The sequence below is a fragment of the Tasmannia lanceolata genome, unplaced genomic scaffold, assembly GCF_043159265.1.
Source record: "Tasmannia lanceolata isolate RefF3 unplaced genomic scaffold, GAP_Taslan_0.1 ptg000012l, whole genome shotgun sequence".
NCBI lineage: Eukaryota > Viridiplantae > Streptophyta > Magnoliopsida > Canellales > Winteraceae > Tasmannia > Tasmannia lanceolata.
The window spans coordinates 50,491,107-50,513,913 of record NW_027518689.1 but is presented as its reverse complement, the minus strand read 5'-3'; the positions used below and the strand labels follow the sequence as shown (position 1 = coordinate 50,513,913).

The 22,807-nt window shown below is 37.5% G+C and overlaps 1 protein-coding gene across 3 annotated transcripts in view; it reads right to left on the bottom strand.

Moving 5' to 3' along the window:
• Nucleotides 1–648: 648 nt before the first annotated feature.
• Nucleotides 649–22,807, bottom strand: part of LOC143888422 (signal recognition particle-related / SRP-like protein) — a 69,147-nt gene continuing 46,988 nt past the window's right edge. For 2 of the 3 annotated variants that reach the window (XM_077392832.1, XM_077392829.1), the window contains 3 exons: nucleotides 20,312–20,441; nucleotides 10,408–10,556; nucleotides 649–1,195 (listed from right to left, as the gene is read on the bottom strand). In XM_077392832.1, the coding sequence (XP_077248947.1) occupies nucleotides 970–1,195; nucleotides 10,408–10,556; nucleotides 20,312–20,441 (505 nt within the window). In that variant the 3' untranslated portion in view covers nucleotides 649–969. Of the gene's footprint in view, nucleotides 1,196–10,406; nucleotides 10,557–20,311; nucleotides 20,442–22,807 lie in introns of all 3 variants that reach the window. The other variant, XM_077392830.1, reaches the window with a different exon arrangement.

Here is a 22,807-nt window from a genome sequence, read left to right as displayed (position 1 = left end):
GATGTTGATAGTGGCATCCCTCATTCACACAACTCCATCTTAGAAATTCAGCTCCAAGGAAGAAGGGGAAGAAGCTTCAAGGCTAACAAAGTCCCATTGAGAAATGTTCTGATCTAAAAGTCCAAGAGGAAGCCTCTTCAAAGCTGATGCCAGTTTCTTGTTACAAATTTCTTTTTGGTTATGTGTTGTTTTAAGGTCAAAATTTTTGTAAACTTTTGCAAAAGATCCAACGAAAGCAAACTTATATTGTACAAGCTAGCTGTTCATTTTGTTTTAACTTTTGCAAAACAAATAGATGCAGAATTAAACAGTCCAGACAGCCCACCGAATAATGATTGTGGAGATGGGTGGAATAGCTGACTGAGTATTTTGGCCGAAGAACTAGGCTTCTTAGCTATAATAATTGATAAGCAATAAATAGAGGGTGCCAATATCAAAAGAAAGGGAGTGCAGATATCAATTTCTGACTGATAATTGACGACATTAACCTGAGTAAATTGTATTCTAGCATGCTTTGATGATCAAACCTATTTTAAAGATTTTCTTGTTCCAGATATCGTCCCAAACAACATATCATACACACATCACCCTCCTTGTGGGCTAAAATCATGGAAAAAAGATTTAAAAGTAAAGGCATAACAAACAAAGTTCTTATCAATAATCTTTCAACTATTCTAAATTTCAGCCAATTCTCATTGTATTTTTTAACAGAGAAATCATCCCTAAAATCCCTAAACTTTGCATAACTCATGCTAATTCAATGATAATTCAATAACTAATCTAGAAAAAAAAATCCAACTCATTCTCTAGATCCTCATAAAAAAAACAGCTCGAAAGTCAGAAATCTGCAGAAGAAAAACTAAGCTGTAAAGGTTGCAGGGGACATGAGTTTCAGAAAGGAGCAATTACGCGAAAAATTTAAGTACAAGGACTAATCCGTAAACCCAATACTGCGAACCAAAATGAGACTCATCGCCACAGCCTGCTGAAGATGCTCTTCTTGTCTTTCTTCATCCTGTGTTCGAGAGAGGGAAAATCGATTGAATTGAAGGCAATGTCCAAAACGATAGGATTACAGGCAACAGCCTGGAAGGCTGGTGGGAAAACTTCTATGCGAGGAATTCCTTTGGAGTTGGGATCCCCTACCGCAGACTCATAAAGATCGAGCTTTTCAAGCAGGTATTTTTCAGGCTGCAATATGAAGGTGAATTGATAGATTACATAAATATGCAGAGAATATTGAAATAAACTTTAGAAGATATATTAATAGCATGGGGGAGATGGTATTGACCCCCATATACTAGGGCATCACAGACGTCTGACTAATGGCATAATGAAAGAAATAAATAAGGGTAATTTGGAAAATGGTGCTACTTTTTAACAAGGACATCAACAAACGAAAAGATGAAAAAACTATCAGCGACTAACATGCTTAACAATATGTTGATATGGTTATTCAGATATACTTTAATGGAACTCCTTTTTCTTGTTTCTTGTATTGTCAACATACACATAATTTTAATGCATTCCTACTTAGTGAGCAATAGTGTTCTCTTTCCTTCCCCTATTTTAAGAAGTAACACCTTTTTTTAAGGCAGTAACTCGGGACACCGGAATTGTTGTATACATTAGACAGCAGCAGTTACAATTTTTTCAGGGTATTATTAAGCATCAGAGATGTTCAAATGATAACAAAAAAAACTTAGTTTAAAACGAGTGGAAAAACATTATAAATGTCTTTTTTGCATATCATATCATACCACCCCCTTAAAAGATGGGAAAGTTGAAAATATAACCATTATTAATGTAATAACCGGTAAAAATATATATTAAAAATAGTCACTATGCAAGATTACTATTTAGAATTACTATTTAAAATACTGTTCATAATTACTATTTAAAATACTATGCAAGATTATTATAAGATTATTATGCAGAATTACTATTCAAAACTACTATTCACAGTAGGACCCACCGAGTACTATTTACAAGCGGGACCCACATCAGCGGGCCCAATACTATTCACAAGCGGGTCCCACACGAGCGGGCCCCACGACCAGCGGGTCCCACACGAGCGGGCCCCACGACCAGCGGGACCCATCCCTAGTGGAAACGAAAATATATCGCACCGACGAAAATAATAATAAACAAATCGTAAATAGTAGCAAAAATACTATTGACCGACGAAAATAATAATAAAAAAATGTTATTTACTATGCAAAATACTGTTAACCGACGAAAATAATAATTTAAAATAGTAAATAGTTTTTACTATGCAAAAGTACTATGCAAAAATACTGTTGACCGACAAAAATAATAATTTAAAATAGTAAATAGTCTTTACTATGCAAAAAGTACTATGCAAAAAAATGTCTATAAATAGAGGAGGAGGAGGAGAAGAAGAGAAGAGAAGAGAAGAGAAGAGAAGAGAAGAGAGAGAGAGAGAGAGAGAGAGAGAGAGAGAGAGAGAGAAAGAGAAAGAGAGAGAGGAAGAGGAAGAGAAGAAAGAGAGGAAGAGAAGAAAGAGAGAGAGGAAGGAAAGAGAAAATCCACTACCAAGTAAGTCTTTTATAATAGTCTCTCTTTCATGGTTGGTTCTACCACCTAAAATTATTTGAAGCAATGATCTCTTTCATGGTTGGTTCTACCACCTAAAATTATTCGAAGCAATGATCTCTTTCATGGTTGGTTCTACCACCTACCTATATGGATAAAGTAATGGTTGGTTCTACCACCTATATACTTAACGGTGAAATGCTAGCATAGTAACCGTAAAGTAAACTTTATCAACTTATGGTGAAATGATAACATGCGGGGCCCACATAAATAGTGACATGATGGGGCCCACATAAATAGTGACATGCAGGGCCCACATAAATAGTGACATGATGGGGCCCACATGAATAGTAGCATGTGGGGCCCACATGAATAGTGAACACAGGGAACCTTATTTTAGGACATAAATGGACACAGAAAGGACAAGTGTTGTCTGTGTGATATTAAAAGGACCTAGACTAAAATAAGTTGACCTATTTCACTTATTTGCCTACAGGAGCCATCTCGTCCTACTGCGACTATAAGAAAAGGCAGGTGACAGCTAGACCTTGTCTTGTAATGGTATTCAATATAATTGTCTATGCAATGTAGCTCTGCTTATAAATTGCCTGATAAATACCTGCTTAGTGAATTTATACTCGCTTGCCTGGAATCAAATGAATTGAAATGAATGCTGGAATCAAATGAATTGAAATGAATGCAGGAAGAAAGGCAAAGGTAAGTAATTGCATACATGTTGCATACATGGGGGAGAGTGAAGGGGAACATAAGGGTGTGGTGGAATCATCCTGGGACCTAAGGTCCAAAGGCCAACGCGAGAAGCGTGTACTGCCTTTCGTTGGCAAACCAACCAAAAAGGGAAAGTATCCCCGAGGGATAGTATCCCCGGCTCGGCAAATGCGAGACCGTAATCCAAGTCCATAACGTCACTGCCTTCAGACAGGGGTAGTGGTTAGCCGTGCGGCAAGGACACCGGCAGAAAAAAATAAAAGAAAATGAAAAAGTCAGAAAAGAACTGACAGAAAAATAAATGGGGGAAAAGCCGGATGTACCTGGGGAATGTGCTGTCTCATTTTATAAAATTGTTGCATACATGCATACATAGCATACATTGAAATTATTGTCACTCCTTTGATTTATATTGCCATGGGCATTGTAATCTTTATTCTAGACATTATTGAAATGTGGATTATATTGTATGAACTGTTTATATTGTCTCTTTTACTCTGCTCGGTCTTTGGATGACCCTGCTTTGACGTTGATTCCTCCACCACAGGGGTTGAGGCATTAGATGGCGGAGCATTTGCAAATGAAGGAACCATGGGATAAGGGACTGTGTGATCAGAGAGTTCGTTCCTGGAGTCCTTGCATTTTGACGTCTTACGTCATGTATCATTTTTAAGTTGTAACAAGATTCTATCGGGATCGTCGTTGATGCTTGTATAAAAAAAAAAAAAAAAAAAAAAAAAATATTTCCATGATTTTTACTTTCTTTTGCTCGTAGCGACACGACGGAAATCGGGTCGTTACAGTTATGGTATCAAAGCCATACCTCCTCTAGTACGATATGCCAACAAGGACGTTGGGCCCTTTTAGGGGGTGGATTGTAATAGTCCCACATCGGAAGCGGAGAGAGAAAGTTCCTGGGTTATATGTTGTAGATCCACATTCCCGGGTTTACGGAAAATCTGGTGCTTGTGGGTTGAGTCGTTAATTTGGGTTAGATAGGTGACATATGATGTGTCACATTTCATGGGTCAACCGAAAAATTCGAACGAGATAGGAGAACTATCCTAAAAACTTTAGTAAGTAAACAATTGCTTAGAGACTTCATGGTACCTCAAGATTTTAGTTGAAAAATAAAAAGATTTCCTTCTAACCATGGCAGTTTGTTTTAACTGCGGAGACCCTAATCACAGGAAGAGGGACTGCCCTAAGGCAGCAACTTATATTCAGAATCGTCCGACACTGAGGTACAGGATGGAGCGACTGAAGGTCAGAAATGTACTTATATTATTTCATAAAATTATTACCCTGTTACAATTTACAGCTATATTTAGTTTGAAATTTCATTAAAAGCCTGGATTATGAGAAAAAGGATCTGGATTTTGGGAAAAAGGATCGTTAGATGGATTTCACGAGGAATCGATTTTAATCATAAAAAAATAGATGATCATGAATCTGTCATGCGTTGGGATAATAATTAACAAAGTACCTACAAGGATGATGATAACATAATACATTGAGATTTTATCAACAAAGGTATTTTGAATTTTGGATGATGAGAGTTTATCAACAAAGATATTTTGAATTTTGGGATAATAATTTATGAGTATGTTGTGAAATTTGAAGATGTCTGAAAATTGAAGATGATGATGACATAATACATTGAGATTTTATCAACAAAGATATTTTGAATTATGAAGATTTTCCTTAAGAATGGTGATATTTTATATAGTATGTTACAACCTCTGACCACCTTGTCGTGAGCTAGAAGAAATTGCAAGAAGAGAAAGGATTGCAGCAAATGATTGAAATTTCCTCTGACTCCGAGGAAGAACCTGAAGAACAAGAACTTGAAGCGAGAAAGCCACAAGAAGAGGAACTAGGGGAGGAGATGAAACAAAAGTATCATCATCTTACGGTATGTCCAATTTCGAGAACGAAAAGGGTAGAATGTAATAACCGGTAAATATATATATATATATATATATATATATATAAGGTATGTCCAATTTCGAGGACGAAATTTTCATTAAGGGGGGTAGAATGTAATAACCGGTAAAAATATATATTAAAAATAGTCACTATGCAAGATTACTATTTAGAATTACTATTTAAAATACTGTTCATAATTACTATTTAAAATACTATGCAAGATTATTATAAGATTATTATGCAGAATTACTATTCAAAACTACTATTCACAGTAGGACCCACCGAGTACTATTTACAAGCGGGACCCACATCAGCGGGCCCAATACTATTCACAAGCGGGTCCCACACGAGCGGGCCCCACGACCAGCGGGTCCCACACGAGCGGGCCCCACGACCAGCGGGACCCATCCCTAGTGGAAACGAAAATATATCGCACCGACGAAAATAATAATAAACAAATCGTAAATAGTAGCAAAAATACTATTGACCGACGAAAATAATAATAAAAAAATGTTATTTACTATGCAAAATACTGTTAACCGACGAAAATAATAATTTAAAATAGTAAATAGTTTTTACTATGCAAAAGTACTATGCAAAAATACTGTTGACCGACAAAAATAATAATTTAAAATAGTAAATAGTCTTTACTATGCAAAAAGTACTATGCAAAAAAATGTCTATAAATAGAGGAGGAGGAGGAGAAGAAGAGAAGAGAAGAGAAGAGAAGAGAAGAGAAGAGAGAGAGAGAGAGAGAGAGAGAGAGAGAAAGAGAGAGAGGAAGAGGAAGAGAAGAAAGAGAGGAAGAGAAGAAAGAGAGAGAGGAAGGAAAGAGAAAATCCACTACCAAGTAAGTCTTTTATAATAGTCTCTCTTTCATGGTTGGTTCTACCACCTAAAATTATTTGAAGCAATGATCTCTTTCATGGTTGGTTCTACCACCTAAAATTATTCGAAGCAATGATCTCTTTCATGGTTGGTTCTACCACCTACCTATATGGATAAAGTAATGGTTGGTTCTACCACCTATATACTTAACGGTGAAATGCTAGCATAGTAACCGTAAAGTAAACTTTATCAACTTATGGTGAAATGATAACATGCGGGGCCCACATAAATAGTGACATGATGGGGCCCACATAAATAGTGACATGCAGGGCCCACATAAATAGTGACATGATGGGGCCCACATGAATAGTAGCATGTGGGGCCCACATGAATAGTGAACACAGGGAACCTTATTTTAGGACATAAATGGACACAGAAAGGACAAGTGTTGTCTGTGTGATATTAAAAGGACCTAGACTAAAATAAGTTGACCTATTTCACTTATTTGCCTACAGGAGCCATCTCGTCCTACTGCGACTATAAGAAAAGGCAGGTGACAGCTAGACCTTGTCTTGTAATGGTATTCAATATAATTGTCTATGCAATGTAGCTCTGCTTATAAATTGCCTGATAAATACCTGCTTAGTGAATTTATACTCGCTTGCCTGGAATCAAATGAATTGAAATGAATGCTGGAATCAAATGAATTGAAATGAATGCAGGAAGAAAGGCAAAGGTAAGTAATTGCATACATGTTGCATACATGGGGGAGAGTGAAGGGGAACATAAGGGTGTGGTGGAATCATCCTGGGACCTAAGGTCCAAAGGCCAACGCGAGAAGCGTGTACTGCCTTTCGTTGGCAAACCAACCAAAAAGGGAAAGTATCCCCGAGGGATAGTATCCCCGGCTCGGCAAATGCGAGACCGTAATCCAAGTCCATAACGTCACTGCCTTCAGACAGGGGTAGTGGTTAGCCGTGCGGCAAGGACACCGGCAGAAAAAAATAAAAGAAAATGAAAAAGTCAGAAAAGAACTGACAGAAAAATAAATGGGGGAAAAGCCGGATGTACCTGGGGAATGTGCTGTCTCATTTTATAAAATTGTTGCATACATGCATACATAGCATACATTGAAATTATTGTCACTCCTTTGATTTATATTGCCATGGGCATTGTAATCTTTATTCTAGACATTATTGAAATGTGGATTATATTGTATGAACTGTTTATATTGTCTCTTTTACTCTGCTCGGTCTTTGGATGACCCTGCTTTGACGTTGATTCCTCCACCACAGGGGTTGAGGCATTAGATGGCGGAGCATTTGCAAATGAAGGAACCATGGGATAAGGGACTGTGTGATCAGAGAGTTCGTTCCTGGAGTCCTTGCATTTTGACGTCTTACGTCATGTATCATTTTTAAGTTGTAATAAGATTCTATCGGGATCGTCGTTGATGCTTGTATAAAAAAAAAAAAAAAAAAAAAAAAAAAAATATTTCCATGATTTTTACTTTCTTTTGCTCGTAGCGACACGACGGAAATCGGGTCGTTACAATTAATGACCAACAAGTCATAAAAATAATAGCAGTTTCCTCATAAAAATAATAGGAATTCCCCCAATAGATTGACTATATCGCCTACCAAATTTTAATCAAAGCACAAAAATACCTTTTGACATTTTATAAAGTGACATCCATAGGACTACGTTACTCGCATCTATGTTGGGAATCAAGTGCTTTTGATAAATTTTTGAAAAATACAACGTTGTCTGTTCATATTGGGGGAAACAAAATTTCTCAAAAATACCAGCATAAAGTTGAAGCTTTGTAACAAAATCCAAGAAAAGAACTCAAAACTTGGTCACTAGAGCAATCAGACTGCACCACTTGTTTTGCTTACCTAGGTCCAGTGTATATATATATATGAGAAAACGGTTTCTACACACAAGTGTAGATAAGTTATCTACACACTAGCTTAAAATACAATGAAAGGCATATTGTTTGGGTGATCCAAACCATTCATTTGATTGGCCCTCACATAGATAGGGTGTCCACAAAAAATCAGCTTCATAGGATCATCCCAACCCTACGATTTGTGGAAGTAAAATGGACGTGTATAAACCTTCACAAATCTGTCCATTTTTTGCCTCCACGGTTCGAAAGGTTAGGATGATCCTATGAAGCTGATTTTTGGGCACACCCTATCTATGTGAGGACCCATCAAAGGAATGCTTTGGATCACCCAAACAATGTGGGCCCCACTGTATTTTAAGCTAGTGTGTAGGTAACTTATCTACACGTGTGTAGAAACCGTTCTCTCTCTCTCTCTCTCTCTCTCTCTCTCTATATATATATATATATATATATATATATATATATGAGGAAAAGGATTGTACGCTCGAGTGTACGAACCTTATGGTACACTCGAGTGCCCAATCACATGTGGGCCCACATTTTTAGGATGATCCAAAGCATTCATTTGAAAGGCCCTTATATAGATGGGGTGTGTACCAAAAATCAGCTCCATAGGATCATCCTAACCCATCCATTTGTGGAGGTCAAAATGACAGACACTGTTTGTTCACAAATCTGCCCACCACTTTGGAGGGGTTAGGATGATTCAATGGAGCTGATTTTTGGTACACACCCTATCTATGATAGGGCCTTGCAAATGAATGCTTCGGATCACCACAAAAAAATGTGGGACCCATGTGATTGGGCACTCGAGCGTACCATAAGGTTGGTAAGCTCGAGCTTACAATCCTTTTCCTCTCTCTCTCTCTCTCTCTCTATATATATATATATATATATATATATATATATATATGAGAGACAACATTTCCTACACACTTGTGTAGGAAAGTTACCTACACACTACCTTAAAATACAGTGGGGGCCCACATTGTTTGGGTGATCCAAACAATTCATTTGAATGGTCCTCACATAGATAGGGTCTCCACAAAAAATCAGATCCATAGGATCATCCCAACCCTACGATTTGTGGAGCTAAAATGGACGTGTATAAACCTTCACAAATTAGTCCATTTTTTGCCTCCATAGTTTGAATGGTTAGGATGATCCTATGGATCTGATTTTTTGTGGACACCCTATCTATGTGAGGACCATTCAAATGAATGGTTCGGATCACCCAAACAATGTGGGCTCCCACTGTATTTTAAGGTAGTGTGTAGGTAAGTTACCTACACAAGTGTGTAGGAAATGTTCTCTCTCTCTCTCTCTCTCTCTCTTTATATATATATATATATATATATATATATATATGCCCAAAAAATCAGCTTCATAGGATCATCCTAACCCTTCGAACCGTGGAGGCAAAAAATGGACAGATTTGTGAACATTTATACACGTCCATTTTACCTCCACAAATCGTAGGGTTGGGATGATCCTATGGAGCTGATTTTTTGTGGAAACCCTATCTATGTGAGGGCCAATCAAGTGAATGGTTTGGATCACCCAAACAATATGCCCTCCACTGTATTTTAAGCTAGTGTGTAGATAACTTATCTACACTTGTGTGTAGAAACCGTTCTCTCTCTCTCTCTCTCTCTATATATATATATATATATATATATATATATATATATATATATATAGAGAGAGAGAGAGAGAGAGAGAGAGAAAAGTGTTTCTTGTCTGCCGACTAGAGATCATTCTCTAGTCCGGCGACCAAAAAAGATGGGTCCCACCTTATTTGGGTGATGGAAAGCATTCATTTGATGGGCCCTGACATAGAGAAGGTGTCCACAAAAAATCAGCTCCATAGGATCATCCCAACCCTGTGATCTGTGGAGCTTAAAATGGACGGCTATAAATCGGCACAAATCTGTCCATTTTTTAGCTCCACAAATGGAAGGGTTAAGATGATCCTATGAAGCTGATTTTTTGTGGACACCCTATCTATGATGGGGCCTATCAAATGAATGCTTTAGATCACCACAAAAAACGTGGGACCCAAGTGTTTTTGGTCGCCGGACTAGAGATTGATCTCTAGTCGGCATATATATATATATAATAGTTTCATGACCTATTCCAAAAAATACTAAGCAAAGCAGTAAAACATCATATCTTAAGAAGAATAGCAGCAGTATATCACCATTCAAAAAAATAAAAATAAAAATAGCAGCAGTATATCAAAATCAAGTGACATATGGAAGCAGTTTTTATGGTTACGTAATTAGGACCGGAATTTCAGCAAAACCAAAATAACTCTTATATCAATTAGCCATATCTGATGAGGTCCCTGATATTTCAATCTTCTTATAAAATAAAAGTTTCATAGGTATATGTTGTTGCTTCACATTTCACCGAACTTAATACTAAAATCAATATATGATTGCAAATTTACCTTCTTTTCAGCACCTTCAAGTGATAAGCTAGAGACTCCTTTAGATAGCTTTTCCGGAGCTTTCTCCTCCTCCATAATCCCTGCTGCATGCTCTATACAGCTGTTTGATCTACAGTTGTCTAATAAGGACTTCAACTCTTGGATAAGTCCCTGTTAAAATAAAAAGTAAGAAAATCAATGCCACAAAAACACATTTCATAATTAAGTACATATATCAGTTGAATATTAATCCTGCAGATTTAATATCCAACAAGTGCAGTTCAATGTATAATGAAAAAGCATTATCTACCATGGACCAATTTCAGCAACTATGTTTACCCTAGATGGCTTTATTCCACAACTAGCACGCCAAGGTTTAAATCAAACTCCACTCCCCAGAAAACACAAGATCAACAAATGAATTATTACCCACTTGCTTGTACATTTCACACACAATATTCAAGGTCTCCTATGTGCATTGTGAGTAATATGCAGTTGCGGACTGTTAAGCAAACCTTGGGTGGAAGGATTGGTTTTTATAGGGAGGTGCCACCATAATGTTTCATGAGACTTCATGAAGAAGTCATTGTTGTCATTTGATTAGTTTGTTTTCTTGACTTAACCTGATTTTCACCATGAACTATGGAACTTACATCGAACAAACTACAAAAAAGAATCTCCAACAATTAAAAAACACAGCCAACAGTATAACATGTATCCAATTTAACCTTACAACCCCCAACATTTTCTTTATTGTCCTTTTCTTATTACTATTAACAAAAGCTTAATTAAACATAAAAAGGAATACAAAAGAGGTAGAGAGAATACACATCGAAGAGTCGTACTGATGGGGAACTATCAGTCATAAAAGACATAGGGGGAGACCCAGTGCACAAAGTTCTCGCCATTGCGAGGTCTGGGGAGGGCTAGATGTACATTTATGTTGATTTATGACTGATAGTTACCGTATGCTGATTTATGTTGTAAGTTTGTAATATTGTATTGAGACAATTATGGGATGCCACGTGTTAGTCTCTCTCTCTCTCTCTCTCTCTCTCTCTCTCTCTCTCTCTCTCTCTCTCTCTCTTTTAAAGAGAGAGCCCCGAGGCAGTTTTGTCCTACCATAACTACCCATTGCCATGTGTCAATCTCTCATTTAAAGAGAGTCCCAAGTAATTATTCAAATTGTTGTCCTACCAAAAACTACCCATTGCCATCCTACAACAACTTATTGCCATTAGTAAGTCTCTCTTTTAAAGAGAGAGCTCCATGTAGCTATGTGCTACCCACGTATTCGAGGCATGGAATTTCCTTCCCCGAATACCTTCCTTCAAAAAACATACTTGATTTAGGAACACTTTCTATTTCAAGAAAGCATTTTCAAACATAGCACTAGAAATTGAGTTTAGCTTCATTCTTTCATTCACATCCTTTCCATCATTTGTATTTTCTTCTCCACCACTATCACATTTTAGATGAGAACACCTTTAATTTCATAGAACTCATCTTCATGCTTTGCACTATTTTCTAGGGCTAAATCTTCATATTTTTGAGAAATGACATTGTTGGGTTGGGAATTGATGTTCATTGAATATCATTCTTGCTATTCAATGAATTCTCAGTTCCTGATTATTTACTTTCTTCCATGATCATTTACAAAGTAAGAATAGCGGGACCCCCTCTTTACAAGAATTAGGTTTACAAGCTTCCTTCATTGGCAAAACTGCAAAAGTGCAATTTTTTATCTTTCACAAAATAATGTGTTTCGCTTTTCCTTATGAGTCCCATCTTAATCATATTGCCAATGTTTCTCTAGCAATAAGTGAAATGCATCTATCGATAATGCATCACACCATAGTTTCTCTTTGTATTTGGGTCCAACAGAAAAAGAAACTAAGCAACGAGTAAAAACAAATACCTCACCTCCTTTCGTTAACTATTGTACAAGGGTGCTTTTCTTCTTTCAATTGTGATCTGTCCACCATCTCCCTTGAAATAATATTTTTGTCAAATCCTCCATCGATAATACGACTACACAATTTTCCTACTGAGTAATACCTTGTTCGGAAGATGTTAGATCGTTGTCATGTCTCTCCATTGATGATCACAAAAGGTAATAAGACTACGCTTTCCACTTTGACGTCTAGTTACAAGATCATCTCGTATGGGATCATTGGGGAGACACTTGTCTCGGGTATTCTTAACATTTAGTCTTGAGTCTCGATTCTATTCTTACTCTCAAACAAATCAATCCTCATCATAATTTTGTCCTTGATCTCGATCATTGAAATCTTGAACTCAAGCTTTACATGCCGTGCCCCAAGTCGATGAGTAGTACAAAATTTGCTAGGGAATTGAACAACCACACAAATAGTCCAGTAGATCTTTACAATGCTAGAGAGATAAATGACAATAAATTTGATCCAAAGATGATCAACATACATTAAAACCAAAACCTAAAACAAATAACTTGCAACTATTCATTAATCACCTGAGAAGCAAATCAGAACTTCATATTTATCACCCCAAAACACCTTTAAAACCCTAGTCTAATCCTAACCATTGGTATGGTATCAATTTTAGCCCTTAGATCAACCTAAATAAAATCAAACTTCTATTTTAGAGAGGCCCAAAATAGAAAAGAAAAGCATATTACATGTTGCTGACCAAAAAACACAATTCGTTTTTTTGTAGAAAGGCCTCACCAAAACCTACTGAAACTTAACCCAAAATATAAATAAAATCGATAAAAACGCATAAATTATTATGACTTTTGCCAAATTTTGTGAGGAACAGAGGCCTGCGAGGTCCACCATGGATGTTAGCATGACTTTTTTTTTTTTTTTGAAATGGTGGATGTTAACATGACATTTCAAATATTTTTGAACTTCCTGAAAACTATTTGTGAAATAATTTGTGGCACTCCCATCAATCCATAAACATGTAAGTTATTAATGCCACTGCATCACTTTTTTTCATCAACTTGATGATGGTATTAATATTTCGAGAACTAGTAGAAAGCCACTATTGGGATCAATGGTAACAATTCTTTTTGAGTGAGGGCGTGCATGTGAAATCAAAACTATTGTTTTTGTAAAATATCATTAGAAGAACCACAAGGTCTTGTTCCCATCCTGAATAGACATCCCGTTCATATGATAAAGGACTATAAAAATCACCAATTTATCTTCTACTAGACGAACCCCAAATGAGGCTTTTGGTAGATCAAGGTCCTAGTTCACCCAATTAGGGTGTTCTCAATGGCTTTTGGCTGGACCTATGATTGTTGTTCGGATCGACGGATCCGATCACGTACACGAGGTACAAGTAGAGCCCAACATCACCTGTCTTTTTAGCATTTTCCTAATCTCGCCTATCATTTTCCGTCCAACGAAATGAATGAAGTACAAGAAAAAAGGAGCGAGCCACAACTTGGCCAACAAAGGCGGGAACCGGTCTCACGCAAAAGGACTTACCAAAAAGCCCAAAGGATGGCTTCAAATTCATCCACTTCTTTACACATCATACACATTTTTGGGTGGATTCAGATTCGTCCACTTCTTTACACATCATACACATATTTTCTTCTTCAATTTGTTGATGATATTGATCTATTTTCCATCATTATTCATCCAACAAAATTCATGAAGGACGAGAAAACAAGTGCAAGCAATAACTTAGCTAAAGGGAGTGGGGAGCCAATCTCACCCAAAAGAGACTTAAAGAAGATTTAAAAAAGAAACAAAGGGGAACTTGATGAAATTCACCTATCAGGCTATCAATAATGAAATTAGAAACATAGACCTCTTCTAACAAATAAGTAACCTTAAAAGAGACCAAACCAATCATCTTTCATATTCATTCTCTAAAAACAAACTTTAATGAACACTCCTTTCTCAAGGACTAACCTATAACCATTGTTTAAAGGGAAAAATACACTTAGACCCCCTATGGTTTCTGACACATTCAACTTAACCCCTAATGTTTAAAAAGTTACAAGTAGAGCCCCTTTGGTTTCAATTTGTGTAAGGTAGACCCCATCAGTTGACGGTTCGTCCACAGATTGAAGGGTTAGGATGATCCTATGGAGCTGATTTTTTGGGCACACCCTATCTATGTCAGGGCCCATCAAATGAACACTTTGGATCATCCAAACAATGTGGGCCCACTGTGTTTTTGGTAGTGTTTGGATTCGGGTATGGGGTTTGGAGGGGGGGTTTGGAGGGGTGTATGGGGTCTTCATTAGCATTGATAGTGTTTCAAAAGAAGGGGCCTACCTTATACAAATTGAAACCACAGGGGGTCTACTTTAACTTTTTAAACATGAGGGGTTAAGTTGAATGTGTCAGAAACCACAGGGGTCTAAGTGTATTTTTCCCTTGTTTAAAAACTCAAACTCACACTCAGACGAGAACACAGCCAATGTAAATCCGAGTCAACTCAAGTATGTCAATGATTGATTAGCTCAACCAAGTCAAAAGAGTTTTGGTTGACTCGGTAGGGCTCAACTTAGCAATAGACAAGAACTTGGCCCATTTAAAATGAAACATTCTGACCACAACTCTTCCTAATCACCTCCCCACACACAAAAAAAACATTCTAAAAAAAAACTCTACCCAACTTGACGAATGACTGCCATACGCAAAACCCAAACTCCCTACACCCCTCCCCCAACCCTAATCCTACACACCCACCCACACACACTCTCTCTCTATCGATATGTATGTATGTAAGTATGTATGTATGTATGTATGTGTATATATACACATAAAGAGAGAGAGAGAGAGATGAATAAGTGGAACTTTTATGTAAAAGCGAAACAGCCAATGCAAGCAACAATCCTGCGTTGGAAATATAGGGAAGACAACAATCCTGCCTTTATTTCCAAATGATGATTCTTTTTTTGTTTTTTGAATGGCAATCCAAATGATAATTCTTTTCCAAAAGGTCTCAATATTCCTCAACCATTCTCTAATACCGCTGGCCTATAAGGGTTTTATGGGAGATGATTTTTTCGCCCCCCTATAGAATAATGCACCCCCTTCTAACGTGAATTGTGGGAAGACTTGAACCCTTTTTGACATCAAATCACATTAAAAGGGGGGCGCATTATCCTACAGGGGGCGAAAAATCATCGCCCGGGTTTTATTTGTGACCTTAAAGCTATGATACAGCCGACACTTTGAATTTATTGCCGGCACATGTGTCCTGCCATATCCGACACGACACGCATGTCCACACGTGTCGACACCCCTTTGGACACTTTTAATGTACTGTTAGAGTTCTCAAACTTGACATTCTGTTTTATTATTTGTTATAAGTATAAAAGATTAAATAACGCCTTCTCCAACAGCTTAAGCTTTTGGAGAAGTAGGTAAGTTTCTAACATGGTATCAGAGCCAAAGGTCTCTGATACCATTATTGAATATAATTGAAAAGCGACAAGTTTATATATATTAATATATGGAATCAAAGATACATGAGATAGGGACCAGCGGTCCCTAGTTGATAAGGAGACCAATAAACCAAAAACAAAACCATCTTTATACCAGCAGCGACCAAAAAGAGGCTCCCATTAAGGTGAACACTTCTTTAATTCCAGAAGGAGCCCTCCGATCTTCAAGGTGAAAACCTCATCGTCTAAGCTCAAAGTCGAGAGCTCCTCATCAGATGGTTCTTTCTCTCCTTTTGCTTTCTTCCTAATAATCATGGCCTCTAATTTTTTGATACCTACCTCCTTATTAACCTCTCACCGAAGGCGTCTTGTGATCTTTTCATCCTCCATCATCTTGATGAAGAAAGGATGCTTGTGCATAGGGGAGCGAGTTTCTTTCACATTTCGTAATCCAGTCAGAGTAAAAAACACTTCCGGCCTTCTAGTAGCCGCCTCTTTAAATAACTTCCATTGTCTTTTTAAGAAGTCCCTGATAACTTCTCTATGAGTAGGCGAATGTTTGGAGGCTAAATCCTCTATATAAGAATCTCTTTCATCTGATTTAGGGAGTCCTCCAATTCAGATAACTCCACCATCCGTTTTCTCTTTTGGCCGATAATCAAGAGGCTTGAAGAAGCAGGGCTAGAGGACGAAACGTTCTGATTTTCCATTTTTTAGTAGAAAGTCCTGATCCCAGAAATATTAAAAGGAGATGAAGGGGCAAGAAAGGCTAATGTTAAAATAACCGCCTCGGGGCGGCTACATTGCGTAAGCCAAGTATCTGAAATTAATGAGGCGTGTTGATATCTCCAGCTGTCATTCGTAAGCATTAATTGCGCCGATTAGGTCATTTCCAATCCCCCTTAACTAGCAAGCTACACAGCCTCCCAAAATATATTAAGCTCACAAGTGATGAATACTTTAGTCATATGTCAGTGATTTTTGGGTGGTCCTTGCAAAGCGGATATTTCAATCATTCCTCTAGTGGCCATCAATGCTATAGTACCCATATCAGATCAGAAAAATATCTTTTCCGAATTTCATCCCCTAGACCTAAACCAGCACTTTGGGAATCCCCGCATCCACAACCGACTTTGGATAAAGAGGGGATTTCAGAAGTAGAATTGTTAAATTTTAAACCACAAGATGGCCCCTTAGCGGAACAGATTTAGCCATTCTGCAACCTTGTTTCCCTAGGCATACAATTTTCTCCTTTCGAGATTCCATGCAAGATCCCGATATGGGTAGTCGAGAGAACCTTGGCCAAAAAAATTTCAGATCTTCTCGTCTTCACTAGTCTACTCTTCCATAACTTCTGGCACAAGGACCTGACAAATCTAGGAAGAATTTTATGACGATGCCCCTTCCTATTAGGCCCTTTCTTAGAAGGGTCCGAAAGCGAGGGAGAGGTTTCCGAGGTCCTTTCTGCATCCAGAGGAAGGGACAAAAAGGAGATAGGCACTGTATCCTGCATATGACCTGGCAGATCCGTAGGATTCAAATTTGAAATCGAGGGCCCCAATGGGTCAACGGTCTCCTTACCTTGGATTTCCGAGAATAGAGAAATCGGCGGCACTCGATCCGCCGGCAGCTGCTTCGGCCTCTGATTGTTCCGAATTACAACTCCCACAGAGTAACTCTGGTCCAAGACTCGAATATGAATAAAGGGTGGAATTGGTTTCCACCACGGAACAAGTATTTTAGCGGATACAAATGCCATACAATTATTATGATCCCCTTCCATTTTCACTTCCAGCACACGACCAAGTAGATTACCAAGTGCTTCAACTGTCGATAGGGCCCAAACATGAAGGGGGATGCCATAAAAGTCAAGCCATCGAGCCTCCACACCTTAAGCATACTCTGGGCTCCAGGAGGAAAGAGAAAACAAATGATTGTCCCACGCCTCCGATCCTTTGGCCAAGATCATGGCGGCCTCGCCTTCTGATTCAAATATAAACAAAACTTCATTCCTTGATAACTCACTAGGACAAGGAAGGGAGAGGATATTCCAGGATCTCTTCGCCCACTGCCATAGGTCATCAAGATATCCAGAAGTATTCTGCTTCCTCCCAATGAGGCAGCTTTTAAAAGTATTCAGTCTTGTTTCTACCTCCTTGCCTGAGATGAGTAAGGAAGAGGAACCCCTTTCAACTAGCAAGGAAATCATCCCAGAATCAGGCCATCGTTTAGTACCTTTACTATCATCATCCAATAAGCCTCCGGTCTTTCCTTTTTCTTATAGATAGCACCCACCGGCCTAACCAAATGGCACCTCCGGCAATTGTTTCTCCATCTGAAATTGAAATAATGACAAGATGAACAACTCCATTCCCCTGTTCTCCGAGTTAGCTCCTTTTTTTGATTCATTGGTTCCCTTCGATGAAATGAGGCTGAAGCTCCTAGCGGTAGATCACAATGGGTTTGCTTACACCATCGACAGCAATGTCACCATTTGAAATTCCAGTATGTGCAAGCTAAGCAAAACCAATCCCCGCTTCCTCCCATCCTGCTAGTGAAATTATTGAATATTGTGTTTACCTCTTTTATTATTAACTCTTCTTTTATTATAAACTCTTCTTTTACCTCTTCTTTATTAATATTTGATGTTATATCCCCTCCCCTAAATAAACTCTTATTCTAATATTGTATTCATTGTATTCTATTTTTCTCCCTTTCACGTTGCATATTGGAGACTGAAGAGAACTAGATTAAATTGATGAATGCGTTGTTATTTGACGATCTCATGTTTGTTTTAAATTATACTTGATTAATCCTAAGATTTACTAGTTTTTAAAGTGAATACCATATTTTTATAGGTAAATGAACACCATGTTTATATTGTTGCAAATTATGATAGTAATCAGTAATTTTTATATGCACATAAGTGTATGGGCGTGTCACTATTTCTAGATTTTTAGGGTTTGTCAAAATCAGACACCTTCGTATCCATTTCAAAACTCGACAAACGAATTAGTGTCCCCAAATCATGATTATATGTACTTTATGAATTAGCAGTGTCCCCATTTCTAAACATTGGGGATTTTCTCTGTCTAACACTCCGTGTCCGTGTCGACACGCGACACTCGTGTCCATATCCACCAATCATAGCCTCAGATTTTCTTATCTCAAAAGGGCTCATAAAGATAGACAAGCCCTTAAACCCTCCTCTAGACTATCTAATATGTAGCAAGCATAGTAAAGTAGGTAAATTTTTACAGTTCTTTCTTCTGTCCAGAAGGTATTCTTTACAATAGTCAGCATCTTCTTCAGTCCATCATTTATAAATGCTTCCAACATGTTACCATCCTCAAAAGCTTCCTTGCTTTTTATATATGTCAACCTAAACAAAGGTGCATGGCATAGACTAAAAGAAGCACTTTGGAGGAGATTAATTCATGGGTATGGTTATTACGTTCACATTATTTTCGGTCCAACAAGTTTGAGTTGAGCCTGTGATGGCAGGCTCTTACCCTCATTAGTTTGATAGTCGTTCTAACCCTCATTAGGTTCAGATTCCCAGGAGAAAAGGCTCCAGAACTAGGAATCACTAACCTTCCAGGTAGAATAAGAAACACCATGAGTTTATTGTTGCCCTTAAAAAAAACCCTCCATTTGAACTTGAATAAAAATCCCATGATATGTGGATCTTACAACTCCCTAGCTGTATAACCTTCAACTATTGGATGTTCCTAGGCATACTTTATATGTTACACCCCCACAATTCCCTTGATAGTTGACTAAAGACATTCAACAGAACCCAAAAAGTTATTCAAGAACAAGCAAGTGGTGGCCTATAATCTTGTCAATAGAAAACATTATGCAAGGTAAAATTCCAAATCATGGACGGTTGACATAAGCATACAGTTTAATTTGTTGACTCAATGACTACACATTTACATGAAGAAAGTTGTAATGACCTAGGGTCAAGCCATACAGTGATGATCCCTTCAAAAGAATCTAAAAAGGAAAACAACCTCAAATCATAAAATCACAAAAAATATGTTCTTTGTTCACTGTTGGAAAACACTCATCTGACAAACAACAATCCTTCATCATTTGAAAACTGGAGTATGAATGAGAATTGGATAAAGACATTCATCATATATCACAAGCTCATCAGTAATCATGGTTTTAAATTTTGGACGAAATACTGAAATTTCGGATGGGGAGATCGAAACCACCTAAATCTGAAATTTCGGGAAAATGTAATTTATTTATTTTTAATTTTTTCCAAAATTTCGGATGAAATTTCGGTAATTTAGGCTGAAATTTCGGTTCGGCTATGTCTGAAACCTAAACCGAAATTTTAAACCTTGTCAGTAATATGCATCGATAGATGCATCCACATATGGCTTAACATGGCCACAGTTTCAAAGGAAATCGAATTTAAGATTCGAATGATCAGAACAATAAAGGAACAAAATGTTCAATAGCAACAATACACTGAGTTATACCCACATATTAATAACTCATGCAAAGAGATACAAACCTTATCAGGATAGTTGCCAGTTTGAAGTTTTTGTAGAGCATTATCAGCAAGAGAGCGAACATGGCAGAATAATGCATAGGCTTCGGTCCTCTTCCCAGCCAAACTGTAGGATTTGGCCAAATAGAAGCACCTGAAGACAATTTAGGATACCTTTAGTTCCAAAAGAAGTGGCAAAGACTAATCAAATCAAACTTCAAATTGCCGCAAAAGTTCAATATCAGTCCATCCCATTATACAATGGTACACTGTTATTTTCTGTGTAGTTCTACCACTTCCCAGGCTGAATTACCACATTTGAAGAAGTGATCGTCGACTGGGTTCACATTGTTAGCACATGAAGATCCTAAAAATGTGACAGTATCAGCTCTACTGCGTCTAACAATAATATTTTTCCAGAAAGGTAAATTAGAAGAGTGTGCTCACAAGCATTTGTAGAAATAGCATAGTAAATGGGAGATAATAAATCTGCCCAATCTCTTCTCATTAGAAGAGTGTGCCTACAAGCATTTGTAGAAATAGCATAGTAAATGGGAGATAATAAATCTGCTCAATCTCTTCTCACCTGAGAAGGGATCAGGAAACCCACATTAAGGGACCGAGCAACATATGTACCGATCATATTTACAAAGGTCAGATTCAGGAAAAATCAGTGAGGCGAAAGTTCAGAAAAATTGGGAAAAAATTGGGGAAAACCACATGGCTTTTCTCTTTACTATGCATATATCTACTATATATCTACTTGTTTTTCTAACTAAACACATAAAGGTATGAAATGGTTTAAGTGCATGTGTTCACAATTAGGATGAGAGTTCAAATTATGCTTTGAATTTCTCACGAGATTTACAAATAATATATATGAGAAATTGAAGGGATCCCATTAAAATTATTCGTCAAATTTGTATTTTTTAATTTATTTGGGGTTTTTAAAGTTTAGAACGGGAGATAAAGAATTATGGAATTTTCCAAGAATTTTTCAATTATACGGAGAAATTTGAAACTATGCTCATGATGAGAAAGCCACTTGTCTTCACCATTGAGGTAAATAGAAATCGAAAATGTCACCCTGCCTGCAGCTTCATTAGTAGAGAAAACCCCTAGGATATTCATTCACCATAATTTAAGTCTCACTGAAGAGTCAAATCCTTACCTTCATTTTTCCTACCTGACCATCTTTAGGATGAAAGACAAAAAGACAACTCATATAGGTCCTGAGCCTTCTTGAGCCTTGAGGTCAGCTTCTACCCAATCCATTTGAAGCCCAAGAAGGTCAGAAAAAGTATAGCCTATGAACTGTATTCTAACATCCAAGATTAGCTGGCATATCACTTAATGTCTCTTCTATCCATCATAACAAAATCAATACTACAGTTTTGGGAAAACATGAGCTGATAAGGCCCGCTACATCTATCTCTATAGATGCAGGAATGATGTAGAACCTCTGCATTACAGAGCCCAAGTCTGGTCTTTCCATTTACATAGAGTTCCTTCTCATAACTTCCATAATGAGAAGCTTCAAGAAGAGAAAGCTGAGATTATATTTAGTGGTTTATTTTATACTATAGAGATTAATTTTAAGGGTTATATTCATGGTATGAAATATCGGCAGACAGGATACATATCGGCCAATACGTATCCGTATCGATTGGGTTCGATATGAAAGAGATCCTTTGCATTGGTGCTCACAAATCTTGCTAATGCGGCCGATACATAAGGTATATTAGCTGGTATGACTGATATGGAGTCTGAATCATGCCATATTCACATCAATACCCTGAAGGTCATTTTCCCAATTTCATTAAGGCATTATTATAATTCCTGCTTTCAACCCCGTTAGATCTATAAACTATAAAGGTATAAATTTAGTGGGTAATGTCAACCACACCATAAAGAATTCTTTCATCCCTATTTTCTCCTTTTTTTATGAAATGGTATCTTTCCCTTTCTTTTTCTCTTCTGACTTCTAGTAAGAATCATGATGCACACTTGTTAAAATTGTTCAAAGGGAACTGGAAAAAGGTACAACATCTTAAGTAACAAATACAACATAGTTGGCATACTAAATTTTGATGGGCACCACTACATGTCTTGCCATAACCATTACACACAATTTTTCAGAGAATATATGAAAAAATCACGACATTACGAAGAGAAGAAGAACGATGACCTACCTTGTCTGCTCATGCCCTAGAAATCCTGATTATCACTCTATTTCATCTTCTTTGTTTCCTCTTCTTTTCTTCTTCCTATCTTCTTCCAAGTTCCAAACGTATTTTCTCACAAATGTTTGGTTTGGAAATCTAGAAAGGAAATAGAGATCAAAGCATGATTAAATGCAAAAGAACCAACATTTTCCTCTTAGTGCCACATCTAGGCAGCATTTGCAAGAGCTTCAATGTTCTAGCCACAAAAGTTGAGTTTCCTCATCACCTTGGCAAAAGCTGGATGGATGAAACCCGAGTGTCGATCTCTTCACCTTGACAAAAGGCATGTTTACCT